This window comes from Pygocentrus nattereri, chromosome 29 (assembly GCF_015220715.1).
Source record: "Pygocentrus nattereri isolate fPygNat1 chromosome 29, fPygNat1.pri, whole genome shotgun sequence".
Taxonomy (NCBI): Eukaryota; Metazoa; Chordata; class Actinopteri; order Characiformes; family Serrasalmidae; genus Pygocentrus; species Pygocentrus nattereri.
The window spans coordinates 19,153,967-19,176,205 of NC_051239.1; the positions used below are offsets into that span (position 1 = coordinate 19,153,967).

At 40.1% G+C, this 22,239-nt stretch overlaps 1 protein-coding gene across 6 annotated transcripts in view; it reads left to right on the forward strand.

Annotated features, from left to right (window-relative positions):
* LOC108443672 (ERC protein 2) overlaps positions 1-22,239 on the forward strand; it is a 308,529-nt gene that overhangs the window by 49,017 nt on the left and 237,273 nt on the right. For 5 of the 6 annotated variants that reach the window (XR_005129963.1, XR_005129964.1, XR_005129965.1 and 2 more), the window contains 2 exons: positions 884-1,039; positions 4,639-4,806. Coding sequence is in view for 1 of the 6 variants with exons in the window: in XM_037536284.1 (XP_037392181.1) it covers positions 884-1,039; positions 4,639-4,806 (324 nt within the window). In the remaining 5 variants the exon portion in view is untranslated. The remainder of the gene's footprint in view (positions 1-883; positions 1,040-4,638; positions 4,807-22,239) is intronic. The other variant, XR_005129967.1, reaches the window with a different exon arrangement.

A 22,239-nucleotide genomic window follows, 5' to 3' on the forward strand; every position in this document is an offset into this window, starting at 1 on the left:
TTATTTCATTATACGTTTAGTTTCTCTCGGTAAGTCACGTTATCCTTTGTGCATCTTATTTTATGATTTGGGCAAGCCCACAAGGTATACTTGCCAGTCCAAACTGTCATGGATATGTGAGGAACAAGCTCATTATAATGCTGTTACTAAGGCTGGGTTTTAAATATGCTCTCCATGGTTACCACTAAGCCACTCCACTCCGCAGTGTTCATGTTCGATGTCCTACTCCTGGTCCAGTTTGACCAAAGTGGACGTTTTTTGAGTATGACTGCAAGCATGTTTAAACTCTACAAGAACCCTTGCAGTCTACATGGTATCCAGTTTGATAGCCATGGGAATACTTCAGTATTTTTCAGCCTAATGTTTGTGTACCTCATCCATATCATATGGTTGATTGGCATGGACAATAATTTTTCATGCATTTTGTTGTACTTCACTGAAAGAAGAGAAAAAGATGCACTGCAGTCGCTTCAGTAGTATGGCAGTGGTTATCATCCATGGTAGTTCAACACACAAAGAAGATGCAGCGTATAGAGGTTTAACAGTAAAAGACAGTTTATATTCAGGAAATTGTAGCTGATTGGAAGTTATTTGTTTGTTTATTTGTTTGTTTTTACACTTTTCTTCATTGTCCTCAGTTTGACATCCTGGTTCAGAAGCCGTTGTCCTCTTATCTGAAGTGCAGTACTCACACACCACATCTTCATCCGCTGCCTGTCTCGTCCCTCTGTGTCCATGTCTTATTTCCGGCTGATTTCTGCATGTGTCAGACCACCTCATCATTTCTAACTGTCGCTTCTTTCGAGATCCTCTGGTTCTCACATTTTGAGTCTTGCTCTCTACGTTTGTGCCTCTGATGCACGTTTGCACGTATCCCGTGCAGGACACCAAAATCGCCTCCCTGGAGCGGAACATCCGCGACCTGGAGGACGAAATCCAGATGCTCAAAACCAATGGCCTGCTGAACACGGATGACAGAGACGAGGAGCTCAAGCAGATGGAAGTCTACAAGAGCCACTCCAAGTTTATGAAGAACAAGGTTAGAGATTACCACACACCCAAGACCAGCTGCAAACATCAATCAAGATGGTTTCATTATTTTTCATGGACTGGACAGAGGGCGCTGCATGATGGATGTAGCCGTAGATGGTACATGTATGGATTAAATGAATTAAAGGAATGAATGGACAAGTATATGGAGAGATGAATGAAGGAATAGATTGACAAAAGCATGGAGGATCATATAAAAATGGATTGTGTTGGGGGGGGGATTAATGGAGCACTGGAGACTGGATATGATTATGAGTAAATTGAAAATGAATGGATGGTCTCAGGGATGAACATGTAGACACAACATGCAAGGCTGGTGTTGTCTTACCCCAGCAGTGTCAGATGACTGTGGCAAGCTTTAGTATCAAGAATCGAGTCTTCCAGATTGGAGGATTAAGTTACATTAGCCTGAAAGTGTTAATGGTTTATTTATGTAGGACTAGGGTTTCATAAGAGCTATTTCTAAATACTTTCAGGAATTATTTTTCCCTGCATAAAAAAATCTGTTTGCTCATTTTTCTCTGTTTTGTTTCTTTGAATGGAACTTTGAGGCGCTGCTGAAGGAAGAATGAAAATCTCAATTCCGTTCCTAAACAGTACTTCGCTTGGATGTACAGCACTAGGCAAAACCTTTAATTGGTATTGACCCTTTACATTAAGTGGAGGTTCCTTAACCTTTAAAAAAGTCCTTTGCACTCACACATCTCACTTATTGTTCTTTAAAGACCCCTTTAAAGACCCATCCACTGGAAGGTTCTGTCGGGAGCCTGAAGTGATTTGTGTGTGGCATCACTCCTGAGAACCATTTTTGACACCTTTCTATTCAAGATAGTTATTTTTGTAGATCTCTAGGCCTTTTGGTTACTCTGCTTTTTGCCTGCATATTTGGTACATGTGTACAGTGAAACTCGCACATCCTTTGAAAGTCTACTGTCTTTTGGTTTCTCTCCCTCTGTTGCACTCTCACACACAACAAGTCAGATGCTTGGAACATCCTCACACAGTCATTCATGCACAGCCATCACTCTAAATCATATGTGTCACTCCTTCATCCGTCCCATCGTTCAGGGGCCCTTACCTTTCAGCGCTAGGGGCCAAGGCACTGATGAATTGTGGGAAATCAAAGGCGCAGGAGCAGATAAGGGTGGCAGGTTGAGTTTCGGCCGTTTCCTGCTTGCCCAGTCGCCTCTCTATGGCCTCTATGTGTCTGTTCACAATGGCCTTTTGATGAAGACCAGCTTGGGGTGCCATAATCCTTCACAAGCCATCACACGCACTCCTGACCCCTATACGAAACACACACTCTCAGAGTGCCATGCAGAGGAAGAAAGAAAATGGGCAGAAAAAGCAAGTGAAACATCTTGTTTGTGTTCTCCTGCCTCTCCTGTTTTGTGAGGGAGGGTTTCAGAAAAAACATGATGAATCATTGTATGAAGATTCTGGGCAGGGGGTGGAAGGGTTTTGAGGGACCAAAAGGGGTGCTAATAAGTTAAGACATTTTAGTCTCTTACTACAGCACTGTGAAAAAGTCAGAGACCACCGTTTCATCCATTTAGTTTCCAGTCAGAATGGCCAACTGGAAGCTACTTGTTTTTCTCTGTCAGGAAAAAGGCAGAAACCATAAATTTAACAAACCGTTACACAGAAGCCTCAACAACTATACATGTATGTGTTTTTCCGTGGCTTTATCACAGCTTCCATTCTTTTCGGGAGACTTGTTTTCAGTTTATCAAAGAAATCCGCAGAGATATTTTTCCACAACTCCAAAGTTTAGTCCAAGTGTTTTTGTTGCATTTCAGTCAAAAAAATCTACCCATATCATTGGGTTGTCTTCTTAAAGTGGAAGGACAGACAAAAAATCCAACCAGATTTGAAGCAAGAGTGGAGAGTGATTTTGTCCTGTCTCTCAAAGATGAAAGCTTTGAATACTGTGTATCTGTTGGTCATAGTTGTGGTGGTCTACCAGGTCTTGCATAGCTGTTAGGGCCCTGGCGCTTTCAAAAGTGCTAATTGTTGATAGAAGCCGATTTCTTCTGATGCGTAGCACTGAAGACGGACAGCTCTGCGCTCATCTCCTCTTTGGGAAATCCATAGTGTCGACAAACAAATGCCAGGTCTGCTTAAGTGTGCTGAGAATGTTGTTCAGTGCGATTTGGCTTTCCACGTAAGCCAACTGTAAATTTCTTACCATTCTTTGATAAACTTTCAACCATCCTTTACTGGAAATTAATTAATGGTTGATATTGTCCACTCTCAATAAAGTTCGCACAATTTTCAGCACCATAAATTGCATCTTGGTCTAATGACTGCAGCATATAAGGGTATGGGTATGCAGCATATGGGTAACCTCTTCAAAATCTCTGATTAACTGGTTTTGAGACTGGAGCAGAAAGGCTTTTTGCCTCTAAGAACTGGCCCTGTGGTCAGGAGATTGCGAATTCGATCCCTAGTGATGCTACAGCCATCCTTGGCCGGGAGCCCAAGAGAGCACAAATGGCCTCGCTGTCTTTGGGTGGGTAGGATGCCCCCCCTTCTTCCCCATCATTTATGTTTGTATATATACATACATTCTCCTCAGAAATATCTCCTGAAAAAATGGATAACTTGTTCTACCCGGCCTTTTTGTCTGAAAATGCAATAAATGGAGGTTGATGTCTAACTTTTGAACAGTACTGCACAGAAATACCTCACCATGACTGTAAGATTTGTAAGGGTACAGAGTTGAAATATTATTATTATTGGGAAATTTTGTTTTTGTTTTACCTTGAGAAGTATGATTGGTAGCTTGAACACACAGTCCAATTCAGAATTTCTAATTCAAGAATCTAAGTTTTCCTCTTTGTGTTTTAGGAAAAGATTAGGTCACCAACTCCACGAGTGACCTCTCGTTCACTCGACCAAACATACCTGCTCCCTCAGCAACAGAAGATATCAGACCAAACAAAAGTACCCGCTCCTTCCCTCTGTCTTCTTTTCTCTAACCTTGCTCTCTTGGTCTTTTCTATTCAGATGCATATCTGTTCCTCCGCCTTGAAACTGATGTTTTATTTCTCTCTTGTTCATTATTCTTTATTTCTCTTGCTCTTCTAACCATGGCTGGCATAGCAGCATGCTAAGTCATGATTAGACCTTCAGTCTGCACCAAAATTCAAGAAATCTTAATCAAATTTTTGGCAGTGTTGGAAGATGGAAATCTTTCAATCATTCTACTGACCCAAAAGAGACGAGCAGAACAAGCAAGATGCAAGATGTAGTTACTTTTGTTCTAGTCTTCACGTATTCTGAGTGTCGTATATCTGCCAGATATTTGAATATAACAATGATTATGAAGTTTGGTGGGTGTTTTTGGCTTCTTTAGAGAGTTTTTCTTTGCTGGCAAGGGTGCTGTGCATTGTTTGTTTTTTCAAGCCTATGGTTAATAGCAGTGTAATCTTTTTAGAATGGTTCAACTTTGGCACCAAATATGAAACAAATAGTGTGCCTTTCTTTCTAAAAGGTGTTTTCTGGCATGAGAGTGTTAAGTCTCTTGTCTGTAAAATGTTTTGCATGTCAGTTTAGGAGCTCCTTTTTCTTTCTCTCCCCCCTTAGATTGATCAGCTTAAGCAAGAGTTATCGAAAAAAGAGTCTGAGATGTTGGCCCTGCAGACTAAACTGGAGACCCTGACCAATCAGAATTCAGACTGCAAACAGCACATTGAAGTCCTGAAGGAATCCCTTACAGCGAAGGAGCAGAGAGCTAATGTCCTGCAAACAGAGGTCAGTTTCTGTGTGTTTCAATGTGTTAAGGACAGCAATGCAATATGTTACACACTACAGTAAGTTTTGGGGATTTGGAGACCATCTTCTGCTGGAAATATGAAGATGAACTTTATTACCCCCCCCCCCAAATAAATAAATAACAAGATTTTATCAAAACATTACATTTTTGTATTAATTTGAATGGAACTAGTTCTATAAAGCACATTTTAATGCTGTCTTGTTTTCCTGCCTTCTCATTGCTTCCCTGGAATTGTGGGAGAGTTGTAGGCTTTCCCTGTGCGCTCTTTCATCTGGACTTTCTGTCATTCAACAGTTTTATCGCTCAGACTAAGCCAGGGGAGGCCTCTCTGATTTTGGTGAAACATGGAAATTTCACTTTAGATCTCTTTGTTGGATGGGAAAATGGATAACTCAGGCCATAGCTATGTCCACTCCTCCATTACAGGAAGCAATTTGGCCCAAAATTAGACCCTTAATTGTCTATACATGTACAAAGATTGCTGTGTGTGTGGGGAAGGGGGGAAGTGAAGCAAATACCTAATATTAAAAGGAATGAGTCATTTCAGATTTGTGTGGGAGTGGAGGGGGGGCCGGGGCGGGGGATATTTTGATGCAGAGTTGTGTGAGGCATTGAAGAAACGTTTATGGGCTTATATACTAAAATGGATACCACAGCAAAAAATCATGGTGGTCACATTGTTTAAGGTGCTCTGCTATTCTCTCTTCTATAAGATAAGTTAATGTAATTACAGTATGTTTAGCAGATCCCTCACTCTTATTCACACATCCACCAGCTACCATATGGCTGCAAAATGTGGCTAAATCACCAGTATTGCAATTATATTGATATACCTTGAGATTGTGATAAGTCTTAGAGTATATAAAATGGGCAATGAGCAATGCAATATGTTTAAAGATTGGCCTACTTTACTTTCTAACCAAAATCATTTACTGTTGCAGGATTACATCAATGCATTCAACACCCACAGAAACACTCGTCAGGGTCTGTGATTGGTCAAAATGCTCACAGCACACAGTAAATCAGCAACGTTAGTCGTTATATGTTTCCATTTCGCGGCCTCCTGTGATATCAGCAGTGACGAATCCAATAGTGTTGCGGTGGTTAAAGTGCTGGCATGTTGTTGATCACTGCTGCAACACTGGACAGATGGTTCCACAACTTATGGCCAAACTCTTTGCGAAGTTGGAAGAACAGCGAAAGCAGCATTCATTACAATGGTTAAGACGTCCTAGAATTCCATGCACCACATCAGTAAAGCAGACTGCCACATTCTCACGATGTCCTTTGGTAGATGTGGGTTCATTTTTTTTTCTTTCTCTCTCTCTTTTTTTCTCGCTTTCTGCTTCTCTGAACACTGATATTCATTTGTGGATGCCGTATGACGGCTCGAGTGAGAGAGAATAAGTGATTTGGTTGCAAAGCTTCTTAGATGTTGAATTCTCAGATATGGTACTGCTATAACATTTCAGCTGTGGTTCTCACAGCACCCCTGGTTATTCAGAAAACACACAGTATGTCCTGCTAGTGTGTGTCATAATGTGCTTCTTTCTCTGCCTGTTCCACTGCTTGATGTTGTGCATGTATTTGCGATAGACAGAGAGCTGCTCTCCACAGGATTTGCCTGTGTGTTACTGGTGGCCTGCCTGGCATAATAGAGGTTGAGTGTTGTGGTTTAACATTGCAATAGTCTACTAGGCCAAATGGCAGCCACCAGAGGTAGAACAGCCAAACAACAGCGCTACTCTTCTGGGTTTTGGGGAGTGAGTTTCACTGCTTTTCAGCAGCAATGGCAGTTGCCATTAACAGTGCAGCCAACAGTTCTGTTAATCTTTCTTAGCTGGTCTTGGGCAATCTGAATAACACACTTACGTGACTTTTAGTGGCCTTAGTGGAAAAAAAAAATATTGTTTGAAACCAGTCATAACAGTGCTACTCAGCAAATGGCTGCTATGACAGATCGGTGAAATGGTGTATGCTGTGAACGTGCTGACCAATCGCTCATGTTCCTGGCAATGCTCTGGGAACATCCTAATGAATCGCTGATATTCATGCATCTTACAGCTGCAATCATTTTTCCCCAAATACGGCTCTTTAACAGCTTCACGTGGATTAAAGTGTGTACTTTGTGTGCACAGCGTTTATAAAATGTGGTAGAACTGTAGTATATTTTGTTAACATAGACACAAGATTTTGTGCAGCAGCTGTAATTTAACCCTATAATTGCATGGGGAAGTCTCTCTCTCTCAGGTGTAGTGCAATGTGAAACCAAATCCACATCTCAGATGTCCAATTAGAAATTGACTGCATTTTTGATAGGGGTATAATTGGGGAAATACAGTGTAAACTGACAGCATTAGATTGGTCTTGTTGTGGCAGATTTTACTAGAGTTAATGGGGCAATTGGTAAAAATTTCTGCCTTTCATTTTGTGCTTAATAAAAATTAGATGTTTTCTTTACAATTTTGTTTGACAACCAAGGTAAGAGTTAGTTGTTGAGCCTATAGCTCAACTAAGCTCATTTAGTCTAAATGTGAGGATTGGTTGACACCACAGGTCTTCCCAGTGGTTGTGTAATATATTTGCATAATAATGCTGGGTGTGAGAGAACACTGATGAATGAAAACATTAAAAATGCTCAAAAAAAGCCAAAGCGAAGTTGAGCGATACAGTGCTGTGCTACAGAACACTGCATAACACAGCAAATAAAGTATTGATCTCTAGTTTTAGGCCGAAATACCCCTTTAATAGGGTATGAGTTGCATGGTATATCAGCAGCATATTATTGTTGGTCAGATCTTGGAATTGTGACTGATAATCCCAACACAAGGGAGTCCTACACTCTCTGCACTCTCTGTACTTATAGATTATAGCATGAACTTGTTTTGGAATGAAAAATGTAAAATGATTGATTATTGGTATCGGTATTGACCATTGATTTTCTGGTTAGTGTTAGTGGCCCAAACATTTTAAATGCATTGCTAGCAGAGGATATTGAATTCTAAGCCATGTATTTAGGATGATAATGCATGTGTGTAGGATACAAAATATTGTTTGTGAAATATTTTTCAATATTATTTGTATGTTTTGATTGTGGTAGATGGCAGGAAAATTAATTTGGACAAATTTACATTTCTAAAAAGGATAATTCGTTGATCATTAACTGCGTGTTCCATTGCTGTGGCCTTTTTATTGGAGCACTGTGGTCAAAGTAGCCTGCGGGTGACTGTAACAGCTTGCTGTGTAGCCTCATTATGTTCTTTTAAAATATATTGCAAGGATGTTTGTTGAAGGAAATAAATGAAAATGAACATTTTTGAGGGAATTAAAATGCTCAGTACAGAACTGAATAAATAGAACGGCAAGGCTGATCTATTTCAAATGAGTATCCAGTTACTTAAATGTTCATTTACTTCCCTGGTTCTAACCACTAAATACTGTTTTTGGAGTCTTTTCCTCTGGTCATTGTTCTGTGCAACATATTATGTTCCGCATGGCTGCTCAGCTACACACATCCACACAGTTTGTGTCTGAAAATGAAAACCTTAATTGGCCATTAGTGGCACCGTTTCTTATAGTCTTCTGTGGAAACTGCTGAACTGAAAGCTTTGGACTGGAGACAGTTGTGCAGTTTGCAGTGTGTATTAAAGGAGAATGAGATGTGCATCAAATCTTCCTTGTTTTTTGCTTAAGATAGGTCTGTAACACCTGGACATTTATTCGTATTATTGTGAAAAACAGTAGGTTGTGGTATCTGGATGCCAAAAATTCTTGAGTCTTGAGTCACATACCAGTTTCTGGAGATCTTTTCTTTTCTAACAAGTTTAGTTCTAACACTAAACACCCACATATTCTTCAACTCATCTGTGTTTTTTCAGACGATATTTGCTTCTTTGATGCAGGGATTTGAATTGAAGCTGAACTCGGTAGGAAGGTGTTTTTTTTTGTGTTGTTTTTTCATACCATTTGTAGTTTTGTGATGTACTAGACAGGCATGTGCAGTATGACTGTTTTTGATTTGAGTGTCCGTAGCTAGAAAGGTAAGAATGGATATTTGGTTAATTATAATTCAGGGAAGAAGAATGAAACAAGAGGGATCAGATACATTAATGCATCTTAGTCCTGCACTAGTCACACAGGGTAAACTGAGTTAGATGCAACTGACACATGACCCCCTAAGTCATGAAAGGAATATTTTTTCAGTGTTTTTGGTTCTTATAAACTGAGCTGGAGTAGTTTGCCTGCTTACAGGTGCAGTGCAGACGTGCTCATCTTAAGGCATACAGTTTTACTTGTTTCTCTGTTGAGGTTATTGCAGTGGTCCTTTAGTGATTTTTGTTGTGTATGTGTGTGTGTGTGTGTGTGTGTGTGTGTGTGTGTCTGTGTGTGTGTGTGTGTGCATGTAAAGGCCATAGAAAAAGGTACAGTTGGATTAAGAAATTTGTGGTTAAAAGACAAGTTAAACTTTAAGTAAGTGAAAAAGAATGTTTTTGAACTTCCCTGTGACAGTTTAGTATTGCTCCAGGCTATAGAGCTGGACAGAGGATTCAGCTGTGAAACTGAATTACAGTGGAAAAAGTGATTGTCATACTTGTCAGGAATCAGATATTCCCAACAGGCTTGTTTTTGTTATTCTGTCGCTTGATAAATGACTGCAGAAGCTTAGTGTATGAGGTGTGATCCACATGTGTGTATATGTGTACATCTGTGCATGTTCATTCTGTTCTGTTCATGCATGTCATATCATATGCTGTCATGCACACATTGCGGTTCAAGTTTGTGTGTGTGTGTGTGTGTGTGTGTGTGTGTGTGTGTGTGTGTGTGTGTGTGTGTGTGTGCGCGCATGAATGGATGCCCTCATCTTCTACTTCAGTCATTGCTGCACACCATTGGTTCTTTCAGTTTGTGCTGCTGAACTGCATCATTCAGTGGGCTTAGAAAATAGTAATTCACAGTCATTATTCAAGATTCAAGAGTTTTATTGTCATATGCACAGCTGAAACAGGCACTTACACTTTACAATGAAATTCTTACTTTGCTGTTCCTCCATTCACCAAATTCAATCTTAATAGAATAGAAAAAATAGAAAATATAAGAATAAAAATGAGAAAGTACAGTTTTATGTGCAAAGTTGAAAGAAAATGAAAGTTACATGTGTTAGTATGTAGAGCAGTGGTTCATAAAGTGCATGTTGCAAGTAACATGCAAACAGTAGTGTTCTGTGCAGTAACAGGTGTAAACAGTAGTGTTCTGTGCAGTAACAGATGTAAACAGTAGTGTTCTGTGCAGTAATAGATGTAAACAGTAGTGTTCTGTGCAGTAATAGATGTAAACAATGGTGTTCTGTGCAGTAACAGATGTAAACAGTAGTGTTCTGTGCAGTAATAGATGTAAACAATGGTGTTCTGTGCAGTAACAGGTGTAAACAGTAGTGTTCTGTGCAGTAACAGATGTAAACAGTAGCGTTCTTTGCAGTAACAGATGTAAACAGTAGTGTTCTGTGCAGTAATAGATGTAAACAATGGTGTTCTGTGCAGTAACAGATGTAAACAGTAGTGTTCTGTGCAGTAATAGATGTAAACAATGGTGTTCTGTGCAGTAACAGGTGTAAACAGTAGTGTTCTGTGCAGTAATAGATGTAAACAGTAGTGTTCTGTGCAGTAATAGATGTAAACAGTAGTGTTCTGTGCAGTAATAGATGTAAAGAGTAGCGTTCTGTGCAGTAACAGGTGTAAACAGTAGCGTTCTGTGCAGTAACAGGTGTAAACAGTAGTGTTCTGTGCAGTAATAGATGTAAACAGTAGGGTTCTGTGCAGTAACAGATGTAAACAGTAGCGTTCTGTGCAGTAACAGGTTTAAACAGTAGTGTTCTGTGCAGTAACAGATGTAAACAGTAGCGTTCTGTGCAGTAACAGATGTAAACAGTAGCGTTCTGTGCAGTAACAGGTGTAAACAGTAGTGTTCTGTGCAGTAATAGATGTAAACAGTAGTGTTCTGTGCAGTAATAGATGTAAACAGTAGCGTTTTGTGCAGTAACAGATGTAAACAGTAGTGTTCTGTGCAGTAACAGGTGTAAACAGTAGTGTTCTGTGCAGTAACAGATGTAATCAGTAGTGTTCTGTGCAGTAACAGGTGTAAACAGTAGCGTTCTGTGCAGTAATAGATGTAAACAGTAGTGTTCTGTGCAGTAACAAATGTAAACAGTAGTGTTCTGTACAGTAACAGGTGTAAACAGTAGTGTTCTGTGCAGTAACAGATGTAAACAGTACCGTTCTGTGCAGTAACAGATGTAAACAGTAGAGTTTTGTGCAGTAACAGATGTAAACAGTAGTGTTCTGTGCAGCAACAGATGTAAAGAGTAGCGTTCTGTGCAGTAACAGGTGTAAACAGTAGTGTTCTGTGCAGTAATAGATGTAAACAGTAATGTTCTGTGCAGTAATAGATGTAAACAGTAGCGTTCTGTGCAGTAACAGATGTAAACAGTAGTGTTCTGTGCATTAACAGATGTAAACAGTAGTGTTCTGTGCAGTAACAGATGTAAACAGTAATGTTCTGTGCAGTAATAGATGTAAACAGTAGCGTTCTGTGCAGTAACAGATGTAAACAGTAGTGTTCTGTGCATTAACAGATGTAATCAGTAGTGTTCTGTGCAGTAACAGATGTAAACAGTAGCGTTCTGTGCAGTAACAGGTGTAAACAGTAGCGTTCTGTGCAGTAACAGATGTAAACAGTAGCGTTCCGTGCAGTAACAGATGTAAACAGTAGTGTTCAGTGCAGTAACAGGTGTAAACAGTATTGTTCTGTGCAGTAACAGATGTAAACAGTAGTGTTCTGTGCATTAACAGATGTAAACAGTAGCGTTCTGTGCAGTAACAGATGTAAACAGTAGCGTCCTGTGCAGTAACAGATGTAAACAGTAGCGTTCTGTGCAGTAACAGATGTAAACAGTAGTGTTCTGTGCAGTAACAGGTGTAAACAGTAGTGTTCTGTGAAGTAACAGATGTAAACAGTAGTGTTCTGTGCAGTAACAGGTGTAAACAGTAGTGTTCTGTGCAGTAACAGATGTAAACAGTAGTGTTCTGTGCAGTAACAGGTATAAACAGTACTGTTCAGTGCAGTAACAGGTGTAAACAGTAGCGTTCTGTGCAGTAAGAGATGTAAACAGTAGCGTTCTGTGCAGTAACAGATGTAAACAGTAGTGTTCTGTGCAGTAACAGGTGTAAACAGTAGTGTTCTGTGCAGTAACAGATGTAATCAGTAGTGTTCTGTGCATTAACAGATGTAAACAGTACCGTTCTGTGCAGTAACAGATGTAAACAGTAGTGTTCTGTGCAGTAACAGGTGTAAACAGTAGTGTTCTGTGCAGTAACAGATGTAAACAGTAATGTTCTGTGCAGTAACAGATGTAAACAGTAGTGTTCTGTGCATTAACAGATGTAAACAGTACCGTTCTGTGCAGTAACAGATGTAAACAGTAGTGTTCTGTGCAGTAATAGATGTAAACAGTAGTGTTCTGTACAGTAATAGATGTAAACAATGGTGTTCTGTGCAGTAACAGATGTAAACAGTAGTGTTCTGTGCAGTAATAGATGTAAACAATGGTGTTCTGTGCAGTAACAGGTGTAAACAGTAGTGTTCTGTGCAGTAATAGATGTAAACAGTAGTGTTCTGTGCAGTAATAGATGTAAACAGTAGTGTTCTGTGCAGTAACAGGTGTAAACAGTAGCGTTCTGTGCAGTAACAGGTGTAAACAGTAGTGTTCTGTGCAGTAATAGATGTAAACAGTAATGTTCTGTGCAGTAATAGATGTAAACAGTAGCGTTCTGTGCAGTAACAGATGTAAACAGTAGCGTTCTGTGCAGTAACAGGTTTAAACAGTAGTGTTCTGTGCAGTAACAGATGTAAACAGTAGCGTTCTGTGCAGTAACAGATGTAAACAGTAGCGTTCTGTGCAGTAACAGGTGTAAACAGTAGTGTTCTGTGCAGTAACAGATGTAATCAGTAGTGTTCTGTGCAGTAACAGATGTAAACAGTAGTGTTCTGTGCAGTAACAGATGTAATCAGTAGTGTTCTGTGCAGTAACAGGTGTAAACAGTAGCGTTCTGTGCAGTAATAGATGTAAACAGTAGTGTTCTGTGCAGTAACAAATGTAAACAGTAGTGTTCTGTACAGTAACAGGTGTAAACAGTAGTGTTCTGTGCAGTAACAGATGTAAACAGTACCGTTCTGTGCAGTAACAGATGTAAACAGTAGAGTTTTGTGCAGTAACAGATGTAAACAGTAGTGTTCTGTGCAGCAACAGATGTAAAGAGTAGCGTTCTGTGCAGTAACAGGTGTAAACAGTAGTGTTCTGTGCAGTAATAGATGTAAACAGTAATGTTCTGTGCAGTAATAGATGTAAACAGTAGCGTTCTGTGCAGTAACAGATGTAAACAGTAGTGTTCTGTGCATTAACAGATGTAAACAGTAGTGTTCTGTGCAGTAACAGATGTAAACAGTAATGTTCTGTGCAGTAATAGATGTAAACAGTAGCGTTCTGTGCAGTAACAGATGTAAACAGTAGTGTTCTGTGCATTAACAGATGTAATCAGTAGTGTTCTGTGCAGTAACAGATGTAAACAGTAGCGTTCTGTGCAGTAACAGGTGTAAACAGTAGCGTTCTGTGCAGTAACAGATGTAAACAGTAGCGTTCCGTGCAGTAACAGATGTAAACAGTAGTGTTCTGTGCAGTAACAGGTGTAAACAGTATTGTTCTGTGCAGTAACAGATGTAAACAGTAGTGTTCTGTGCATTAACAGATGTAAACAGTAGTGTTCTGTGCAGTAATAGATGTAAACAGTAGTGATCTGTGCAGTAACAGGTGTAAACAGTAGTGTTCTGTGCAGTAACAGATGTAAACAGTACTGTTCAGTGCAGTAACAGGTGTAAACAGTAGCGTTCTGTGCAGTAACAGATGTAAACAGTAGTGTTCTGTGCAGTAACAGATGTAAACAGTAGTGTTCTGTGCAGTAACAGGTATAAACAGTACTGTTCAGTGCAGTAACAGGTGTAAACAGTAGCGTTCTGTGCAGTAACAGATGTAAACAGTAGTGTTCTGTGCAGTAACAGATGTAAACAGTAGTGTTCTGTGCAGTAACAGATGTAAACAGTAGTGTTCTGTGCAATAACATATATAAACAGTAGTGTTCTGTGCAGTAACAGATGTAAACAGTAGCGTTCTGTGCAGTAACAGATGTAAACAGTAGTGTTCTGTGCAGTAACAGATGTAAACAGTAGTGTTCTGTGCAGTAACAGATGTAAACATTAGCGTTCTGTGCAGTAACAGATGTAAACAGTAGCGTTCTGTGCAGTAACAGATGTAAACAGTAGCGTTCTGTGCAGTAACAGGTGTAAACAGTAGCGTTCTGTGCAGTAACAGATGTAAACAGTAGCGTTCTGTGCAGTAACAGGTGTAAACAGTAGTGTTCTGTGCAGTAACAGATGTAAACAGTAGTGTTCTGTGCAGTAATAGATGTAAACAGTAATGTTCTGTGCAGTAATAGATGTAAACAGTAGTGATCTGTGCAGTAACAGATGTAAACAGTAGCGTTCTGTGCAGTAACAGATGTAAACAGTAGCGTTCTGTGCAGTAACAGATGTAAACAGTAGCGTTCCGTGCAGTAACAGATGTAAACAGTAGTGTTCTGTGCAGTAACAGATGTACACAGTAGCGTTCTGTGCAGTAACAGATGTAAACAGTAGGGTCCTGTGCAGTAACAGATGTAAACAGTAGCGTTCTGTGCAGTAACAGATGTAAACAGTAGTGTTCTGTGCAGTAACAGGTGTAAACAGTAGTGTTCTGTGCAGTAACAGATGTAAACAGTAGTGTTCTGTGCAGTAAGAGATGTAAACAGTAGCGTTCTGTGCAGTAACAGATGTAAACAGTAGTGTTCTGTGCAGTAACAGGTGTAAACAGTAGTGTTCTGTGCAGTAACAGATGTAATCAGTAGTGTTCTGTGCATTAACAGATGTAAACAGTACCGTTCTGTGCAGTAACAGATGTAAACAGTAGTGTTCTGTGCAGTAACAGGTGTAAACAGTAGTGTTCTGTGCAGTAACAGATGTAAACAGTAATGTTCTGTGCAGTAACAGATGTAAACAGTAGTGTTCTGTGCATTAACAGATGTAAACAGTACCGTTCTGTGCAGTAACAGATGTAAACAGTAGTGTTCTGTGCAGTAACAGGTGTAAACAGTAGTGTTCTGTGCAGTAACAGATGTAAACAGTAGTGTTCTGTGCAGTAACAGGTGTAAACAGTAGTGTTCTGTGCAGTAACAGATGTAAACAGTAGTGTTCTGTGCAGTAATAGATGTAAACAGTAGCGTTCTGTGCAGTAACAGATGTAAACAGTAGCGTTCTGTGCAGTAACAGATGTAAACAGTAGCGTTCTGTGCAGTAACAGATGTAAACAGTAGCGTTCCGTGCAGTAACAGGTGTAAACAGTAGTGTTCTGTGCAGTAACAGATGTAAACAGTAGTGTTCTGTGCAGTAACAGGTGTAAACAGTAGTGTTCTGTGCAGTAACAGGTGTAAACAGTAGTGTTCAGTGCAGTAACAGGTGTAAACAGTAGTGTTCAGTGCAGTAACAGGTGTAAACAGTAGTGTTCTGTGCAGTAACAGATGTAAACAGTAGCGTTCTGTGCAGTAACAGATGTAAACAGTAGCGTTCCGTGCAGTAACAGGTGTAAACAGTAGTGTTCTGTGCAGTAACAGATGTAAACAGTAGCGTTCTGTGCAGTAACAGATGTAAACAGTAGTGTTCTGTGCAGTAACAGGTGTAAACAGTAGTGGTCTGTGCAGTAACAGGTGTAAACAGTAGTGTTCAGTGCAGTAACAGGTGTAAACAGTAGCGTTCTGTGCAGTAATAGATGTAAACAGTAGTGTTCTGTGCAGTAACAGGTGTAAACAGTAGTGTTCTGTGCAGTAACAGGTGTAAACAGTAGTGTTCAGTGCAGTAACAGGTGTAAACAGTAGTGTTCCGTGCAGTAACAGATGTAAACAGTAGTGTTCTGTGCATTAACAGAAGTAAACAGTAGTGTTCCACAATGCATCGACCCCCTACTACTGCCCCTCCCATCGGTGATGGGTCGATGGGAGGAGGGGCTCATGTAACTCCTTCGGGCTGGGCCCGGCCAGGCACCATGAGTAAATGCCGGGCCACCAGACGCTCGCTGGCGAGCCCCTACCCCAGGCCTGGCTCCAGGGTGGGGCCCCGGTAACCCTGTTCCGGGCAGGGTACACAAGTCCTGGTTTTTAATTATTTTCATAGGGGGAATTTTGGATCACTCTTTGTCTGACCTGTCACCTAGGACCAGTTTGCCATGGGAGACCCTACCAGGAGCTTTTGCTCCAGACAACATAGCTCCTATGATCATTCAAGCACACAAACCCCTCCATCACGATAAGGTGGTGATCCATGGAGAGGCCTGTTCAAAGTGAAAAAAAGAAAGAAGGAAAGAACCAACAAAAAAACACACACTGAATGCCCGATTTTACTCAGTGTCCAGTGTGTTTGTAGTAGCCTAAACACTATATAGACACTGATGACTGTAGAGACAAAGCAACCACAAAGAAATCTAAACTACTACTACGCTAGTTTCTATTCACTAAGTAACTCTAACACAAAGGTACAATATAGTGTTTCAAGGTATTTACTCACCTGATGACATATTTTCACAATGATGGAAAAATTGATCAAATTTACCCCAGCTTTGGTAAATTTGTGCTGAATACTGTCAATACATGTTATGAGTAAAATACTAATTTAATACACAACTAAAATGTAAAATTAGCTAATTTAAGCCTTACATTTTAGAGACTATGCCATAATAGACAAACAGCCTACGCCAGCAGGACGAAGCATTAAAGCATGCACAGAACACCACAAATCTTGCTTATCTTTGCCTCTGTCATTGCTGAAAGTTGGTAATCTTTCTGCTGTCATACAGGCATCGGCTTTTTCATGGCTACAACTGGATCTTGATACAGCTAAACTTTATACATCAAGTGTCTAGTGAAAGTGCTCATCTGGTCCATGCAGTCACATTCATTAGACTGTAAGCAGACCTGGCTTTACTTTTTACTCTGGATTTGTGATACAGTACAGCACCTGTTTTACATTTATTATCTGTTTTTCATGTACGCTTAAAACCCTGTTTCATGTTGCTGTTTTTGTGCTCTGATTGCTCATTGATTAAATTTGATCTCATCAGGTTGCTTCCCTTATGGTTTACTATTGAGGTTCTTTTTGAGGTACTGCACTATTGCAGAGACTGATGTGAGGATAGCATTATTGTGATTCTGGATGTGGTCATGTGTGTGAATGAAATTCTGTGGTTGTGTATACTGTATGTGTCTGTCTGTATGTGACTGTTGCAGCTGCTCCACATCTGGTTTGGTCATTATCTGCTTCTGAGGTGTAGCAGGCCTGGTGTGTAATGACCAGAAGAGGATCAGTGCACTGGGGAGTATAGGAGACCACACACACACACACACACACACACACACACGCGCGCGCACGCACACATGCACACACACACACATGCACACAGACACACACACACACAAACACACACACAAACACACACACGTGCACACACACACACACACACACACACACACACACACAAATACAGTATACCATGATTACACTACACAGTTACTTTGTCAGACAAAAGCCTGACATGCAGATACATAGTATCCTAATATCAAAGCAAGGATGTTTAAAGCAGTGCTTAATATTTGATACCTTGCCAGTTAACAATTCTAAATAGGCATGTCCCAATCAAATTCGATGCTTTGGAATCTAAGTTAATTCAGGCATATTTTAATGCATTGGGTATTGACTGTGTTGAGCCTAATCCACTTGACTCTTCTACCAGGGATGATCGGACCAGTGACCAGGGGCTTCTTTCCACAAGGGCCGAGGTGGTTCAAAGTTTGGGGACAGTCTGCTGCAGATGCAAAAACTAGATGAATGAATTGCCCTTGAACGTAAAGACTAAGTAAATGAAATAAAGGCGTCTTAGTATATATCCTGCCACCATATTCAAAATAATAAATGCTCCCAACACCAATAATTTGCAGAAGCACACACTACGGGGTCAGTGAGCGCTCTTGTTCGGAGCGGTAGGCAGTCCTATCCGCAGTGCCTGGGGTTAGGTGCCTTGCTCAAGGGCACTTCAGTCATGTACTGTCAGCTCAGGGGATCAAACCGGCAATCTTCCGGTCACAAGGCTCGTTTTCTAACCTCTAGCCCACGACTGCTCATTAATTTAGATTTTTTTAGTGTTAACATTATATTTTTCCAGTGATATCCAGGATGCATATAAACAAACACAATCTTTTTATAAAAGTTATTTTTCAGGTCAGTTTTTGAAATACATTGATTTTTAACTTTTTGCTCCTGGTTAAAATGAAGATTTAATGATTACCACTTCTGGTTTTAAAGAGCTGTTAACAGCATATATAAAATACCGAATTATCATCAAGTGCTCAGATCGGATTGGGCAAAAACCTAATTGCGATATACTTTTATGTCTGTAAAAAATAAACAAAAGTACATTGCATATCTTAAAACTGAATCCAGAACTAAGCCTGTCTTGTCTGATCAACTACATTAGGGGAAAATTGAGTAAGTATGATTTTTCTCCACATTCTCACTTTAATAACAGGGCCTTACACACCTTTTACCCCAAAGCACAAAGACTTGTTAACCTCCAGACACAAACTGAGTTGCACATTTACACACACTTGGTACTCCTGAAGTAAGCATCTCAGCTGCTGTGGGGCTCTGTCCTGGTTTCCCCTCAGTATGGTAGCTGGGTTCTGTGTTCCGCAGTTCTGTGGTCTGCTCGGTAACAGGTCAGATGGAGCAGTCAGCGGAGGGATCAGCGCGGCCCAGCGCAAACACGCACACCGTCCAAAGAAAAGAGCCTCCATGTTTTGGAAGCAGCGGAGTGTCCATGTGGAAAAGTAATAAAAAACAGTAACTTGGGGGAGAGAAAGGCAATGATGAGATATTTAATGGTTTACACAGAGACACACACTCACTGCCATTCACATCGATATGCAAACCCCATTCTGCTTATTCAACCATGCAGATACACACTTATTGTGAACCCAGCCTTGCGTTGCAGTGGTGTGAGTCGGTTCACGTTCCTATAAATTTGTATTCCCAGAATCAAGTTTTGTGTTTAAAGGCTCCTGAGTGGTGACTGCAGTACTTCATGTGTCTATGATAATCTCATTAAAGAGTCACCATAAGTTTTTATTGTTTAGTTTAAAAAATCATATTCACTGTTCTAAATAAACCATCACTATCCAAAGAAAACTTTCATTATTCTTAGAGTGACAAAAAATTTTCCCTTTGCCCTAAATGTAGCCCATCAGCCAGGAATTTTTTGGTGCAGACTAAATAACTTAAGGTCGTTTCTGACAGTATATAGCATATGGTCGTCTGTGAAATTGGACACAACTAATCCTAACATTGCTGAAGACAGTAGTAGTCTGTATGTTTTGATTCCTGTTATATATATATAATATCTTACAGTGGAAGAAATGACATAAGCAAGGTTTAACACTTAACAGCTTAACAACTGGATTGGTGCAAGCATGTCATGATTTAGACGTAGTTTGAATAACGCTAACTGGTATGGTATAAACTTAATATCTAAACGATCTTTAGAGCTCATCTGCCCCAAACTGGAATAAGCCACTCCCATTTTAGGGAGAGGAGAACATGTTTCAAATGCAAGGTGGATGTTTATTACATCAACAAATCAAATAACCACAAAAGCCATGACTGAGTGCAACTGACATACATTGATGTGCTCTCTGCTCCTCCCCTGTCCTGCTCACTTTCAGCTTTAATCTCTTACAACGTCTTGTACTCTTTTTCCTCTCCTCCCCCTTTTCTTCATCTCCTCTTTATTTTTCTTTGCCCAAGGGGCTTGAGTAAATGAAGGGGGTCCACTGTGCATCACTTACGCTGTTGACATGTGGTAGCAATTTCCCCAGGTTACTTTAAACCTATGCATACACACATACGCACACACGCACACACACACACACACGCCCTAACACAGTCAGATTTGTATAGGGACTGTCTCACTGTGTGTGTATGTGTGCACATATATACATATTAGGCCTGCATCACATTGACAAAATTCCATGCTGTGATTATATTGCTAGATATTGTGATGGTGTTATACCAATATGCAATGTGTTAAAATCACATTGGATAACTTTTCATTTAGCTTACTTAACAATCAGCCTGCATTTGTAGTCTTGGAGAAGTCTTTAACGTCTGGTCAAAACACCCTGAATCTATTCCTTGATGTCTAGAGAAGTCTTTAACATCTGGTCAAAACACCCAGAATCTATTCCTTGATGTCTACAGAAGTCTTTAACGTCTGATCAAAACACCCTGAATCTATTCCTTGATGTCTAGAGAAGTCTTTAACATCTGGTCAAAACACCCTGAATCTATTCCTTGATGTCTAGAGAAGTCTTTAACATCTGGTCAAAATACCCTGAATCTATTCCTTGATGTCTAGAGAAGCCTTTAACGTGTGGTCAAAACACCCAGAATCTATTCCTTTGATGTCTAGAGAAGTCTTTAACGTCTGGTCAAAACACCCTGAATCAATTCCTTGATGTCTAGAGAAGTCTATAATGTCTGTTCAAAACACCCTGAATCTATTCCTTGATGTATAGAGAAGTCTTTAACGTCTGATCAAAACACCCTGAATCTATTCCTTGATGTCTAGAGAAGTCTTTAACGTCTGGTCAAAACACCCCGAATCTATTCCTTGATGTCTAGAGAAGTCTTTAACGTCTGGTCAAAACACCCTGAATCAATTCCTTGATGTCTAGAGAAGTCTTTAACGTCTGGTCAAAACACCCTGAATCTATTCCTTGATGTCTACAGAAGTCTGTAACGTCTGGTCAAAACACCCCGAATCTATTCCTTGATGTCTAGAGAAGTCTTTAACGTCTGGTCAAAACACCCTGAATCAATTCCTTGATGTCTAGAGAAGTCTTTAACGTCTGATCAAAACACCCTGAATCTATTCCTTGATGTCTACAGAAGTCTGTAACGTCTGGTCAAAACACCCCGAATCTATTCCTTGATGTCTAGAGAAGTCTTTAACGTCTGGTCAAAACACCCCGAATCTATTCCTTGATGTCTAGAGAAGTCTTTAACGTCTGGTCAAAACACCCCGAATCTATTCCTTGATGTTTAGAGAAGTCTGTAACGTCTGGTCAAAACACCCCGAATCTATTCCTTGATTTCTAGAGAAGTCTTTAACGTCTGGTCAAAACACCCAGAATGTATTCCTTGATTTCTAGAGAAGTCTTTAACGTCTGGTCAAAACACCCTGAATCAATTCCTTGATGTCTAGACAAGTCTTTAACGTCTGGTCAAAACACCCTGAATCTATTCCTTGATGTCTAGAAAAGTCTTTAACGTCTGGTCAAAACACCCTGAATCTATTCCTTGATGTCTAGAGAAGTCTTTAACGTCTGGTCAAAACACCCCGAATCTATTCCTTGATGTCTAGAGAAGTCTTTAACGTCTGGTCAAAACACCCTGAATCAATTCCTTGATGTCTAGAGAAGTCTTTAACGTCTGGTCAAAACACCCTGAATCTATTCCTTGATGTCTAGAGAAGTCTTTAACGTCTGGTCAAAACACCCAGAATCTATTCCTTGATTTCTAGAGAAGTCTTTAACGTCTGATCAAAACACCCTGAATCTATTCCTTGATGTCTAGAGAAGTCTTGAACGTCTGGTCAAAACACCCCGAATCTATTCCTTGATTTCTAGAGAAGTCTTTAACGTCTGATCAAAACACCCTGAATCTATTCCTTGATGTCTAGAGAAGTCTTTACCGTCTGATCAAAACACCCTGAATCTATTCCTTGATGTCTAGAGAAGTCTTTAACATCTGGTCAAAACACCCAGAATGTATTCCTTGATGTCTAGAGAAGTCTTTAACGTCTGATCAAAACACCCTGAATCAATTCCTTGATGTCTAGAGAAGTCTTTAACGTCTGATCAAAACACCCTGAATCTATTCCTTGATGTCTAGAGAAGTCTTTAACGTCTGGTCAAAACACCCCGAATCAATTCCTTGATGTCTAGAGAAGTCTTTAACGTCTGATCAAAACACCCTGAATCTATTCCTTGATGTCTACAGAAGTCTGTAACGTCTGGTCAAAACACCCCGAATCTATTCCTTGATGTCTAGAGAAGTCTTTAACGTCTGGTCAAAACACCCCGAATCTATTCCTTGATGTCTAGAGAAGTCTTTAACGTCTGGTCAAAACACCCCGAATCTATTCCTTGATGTCTAGAGAAGTCTTTAAC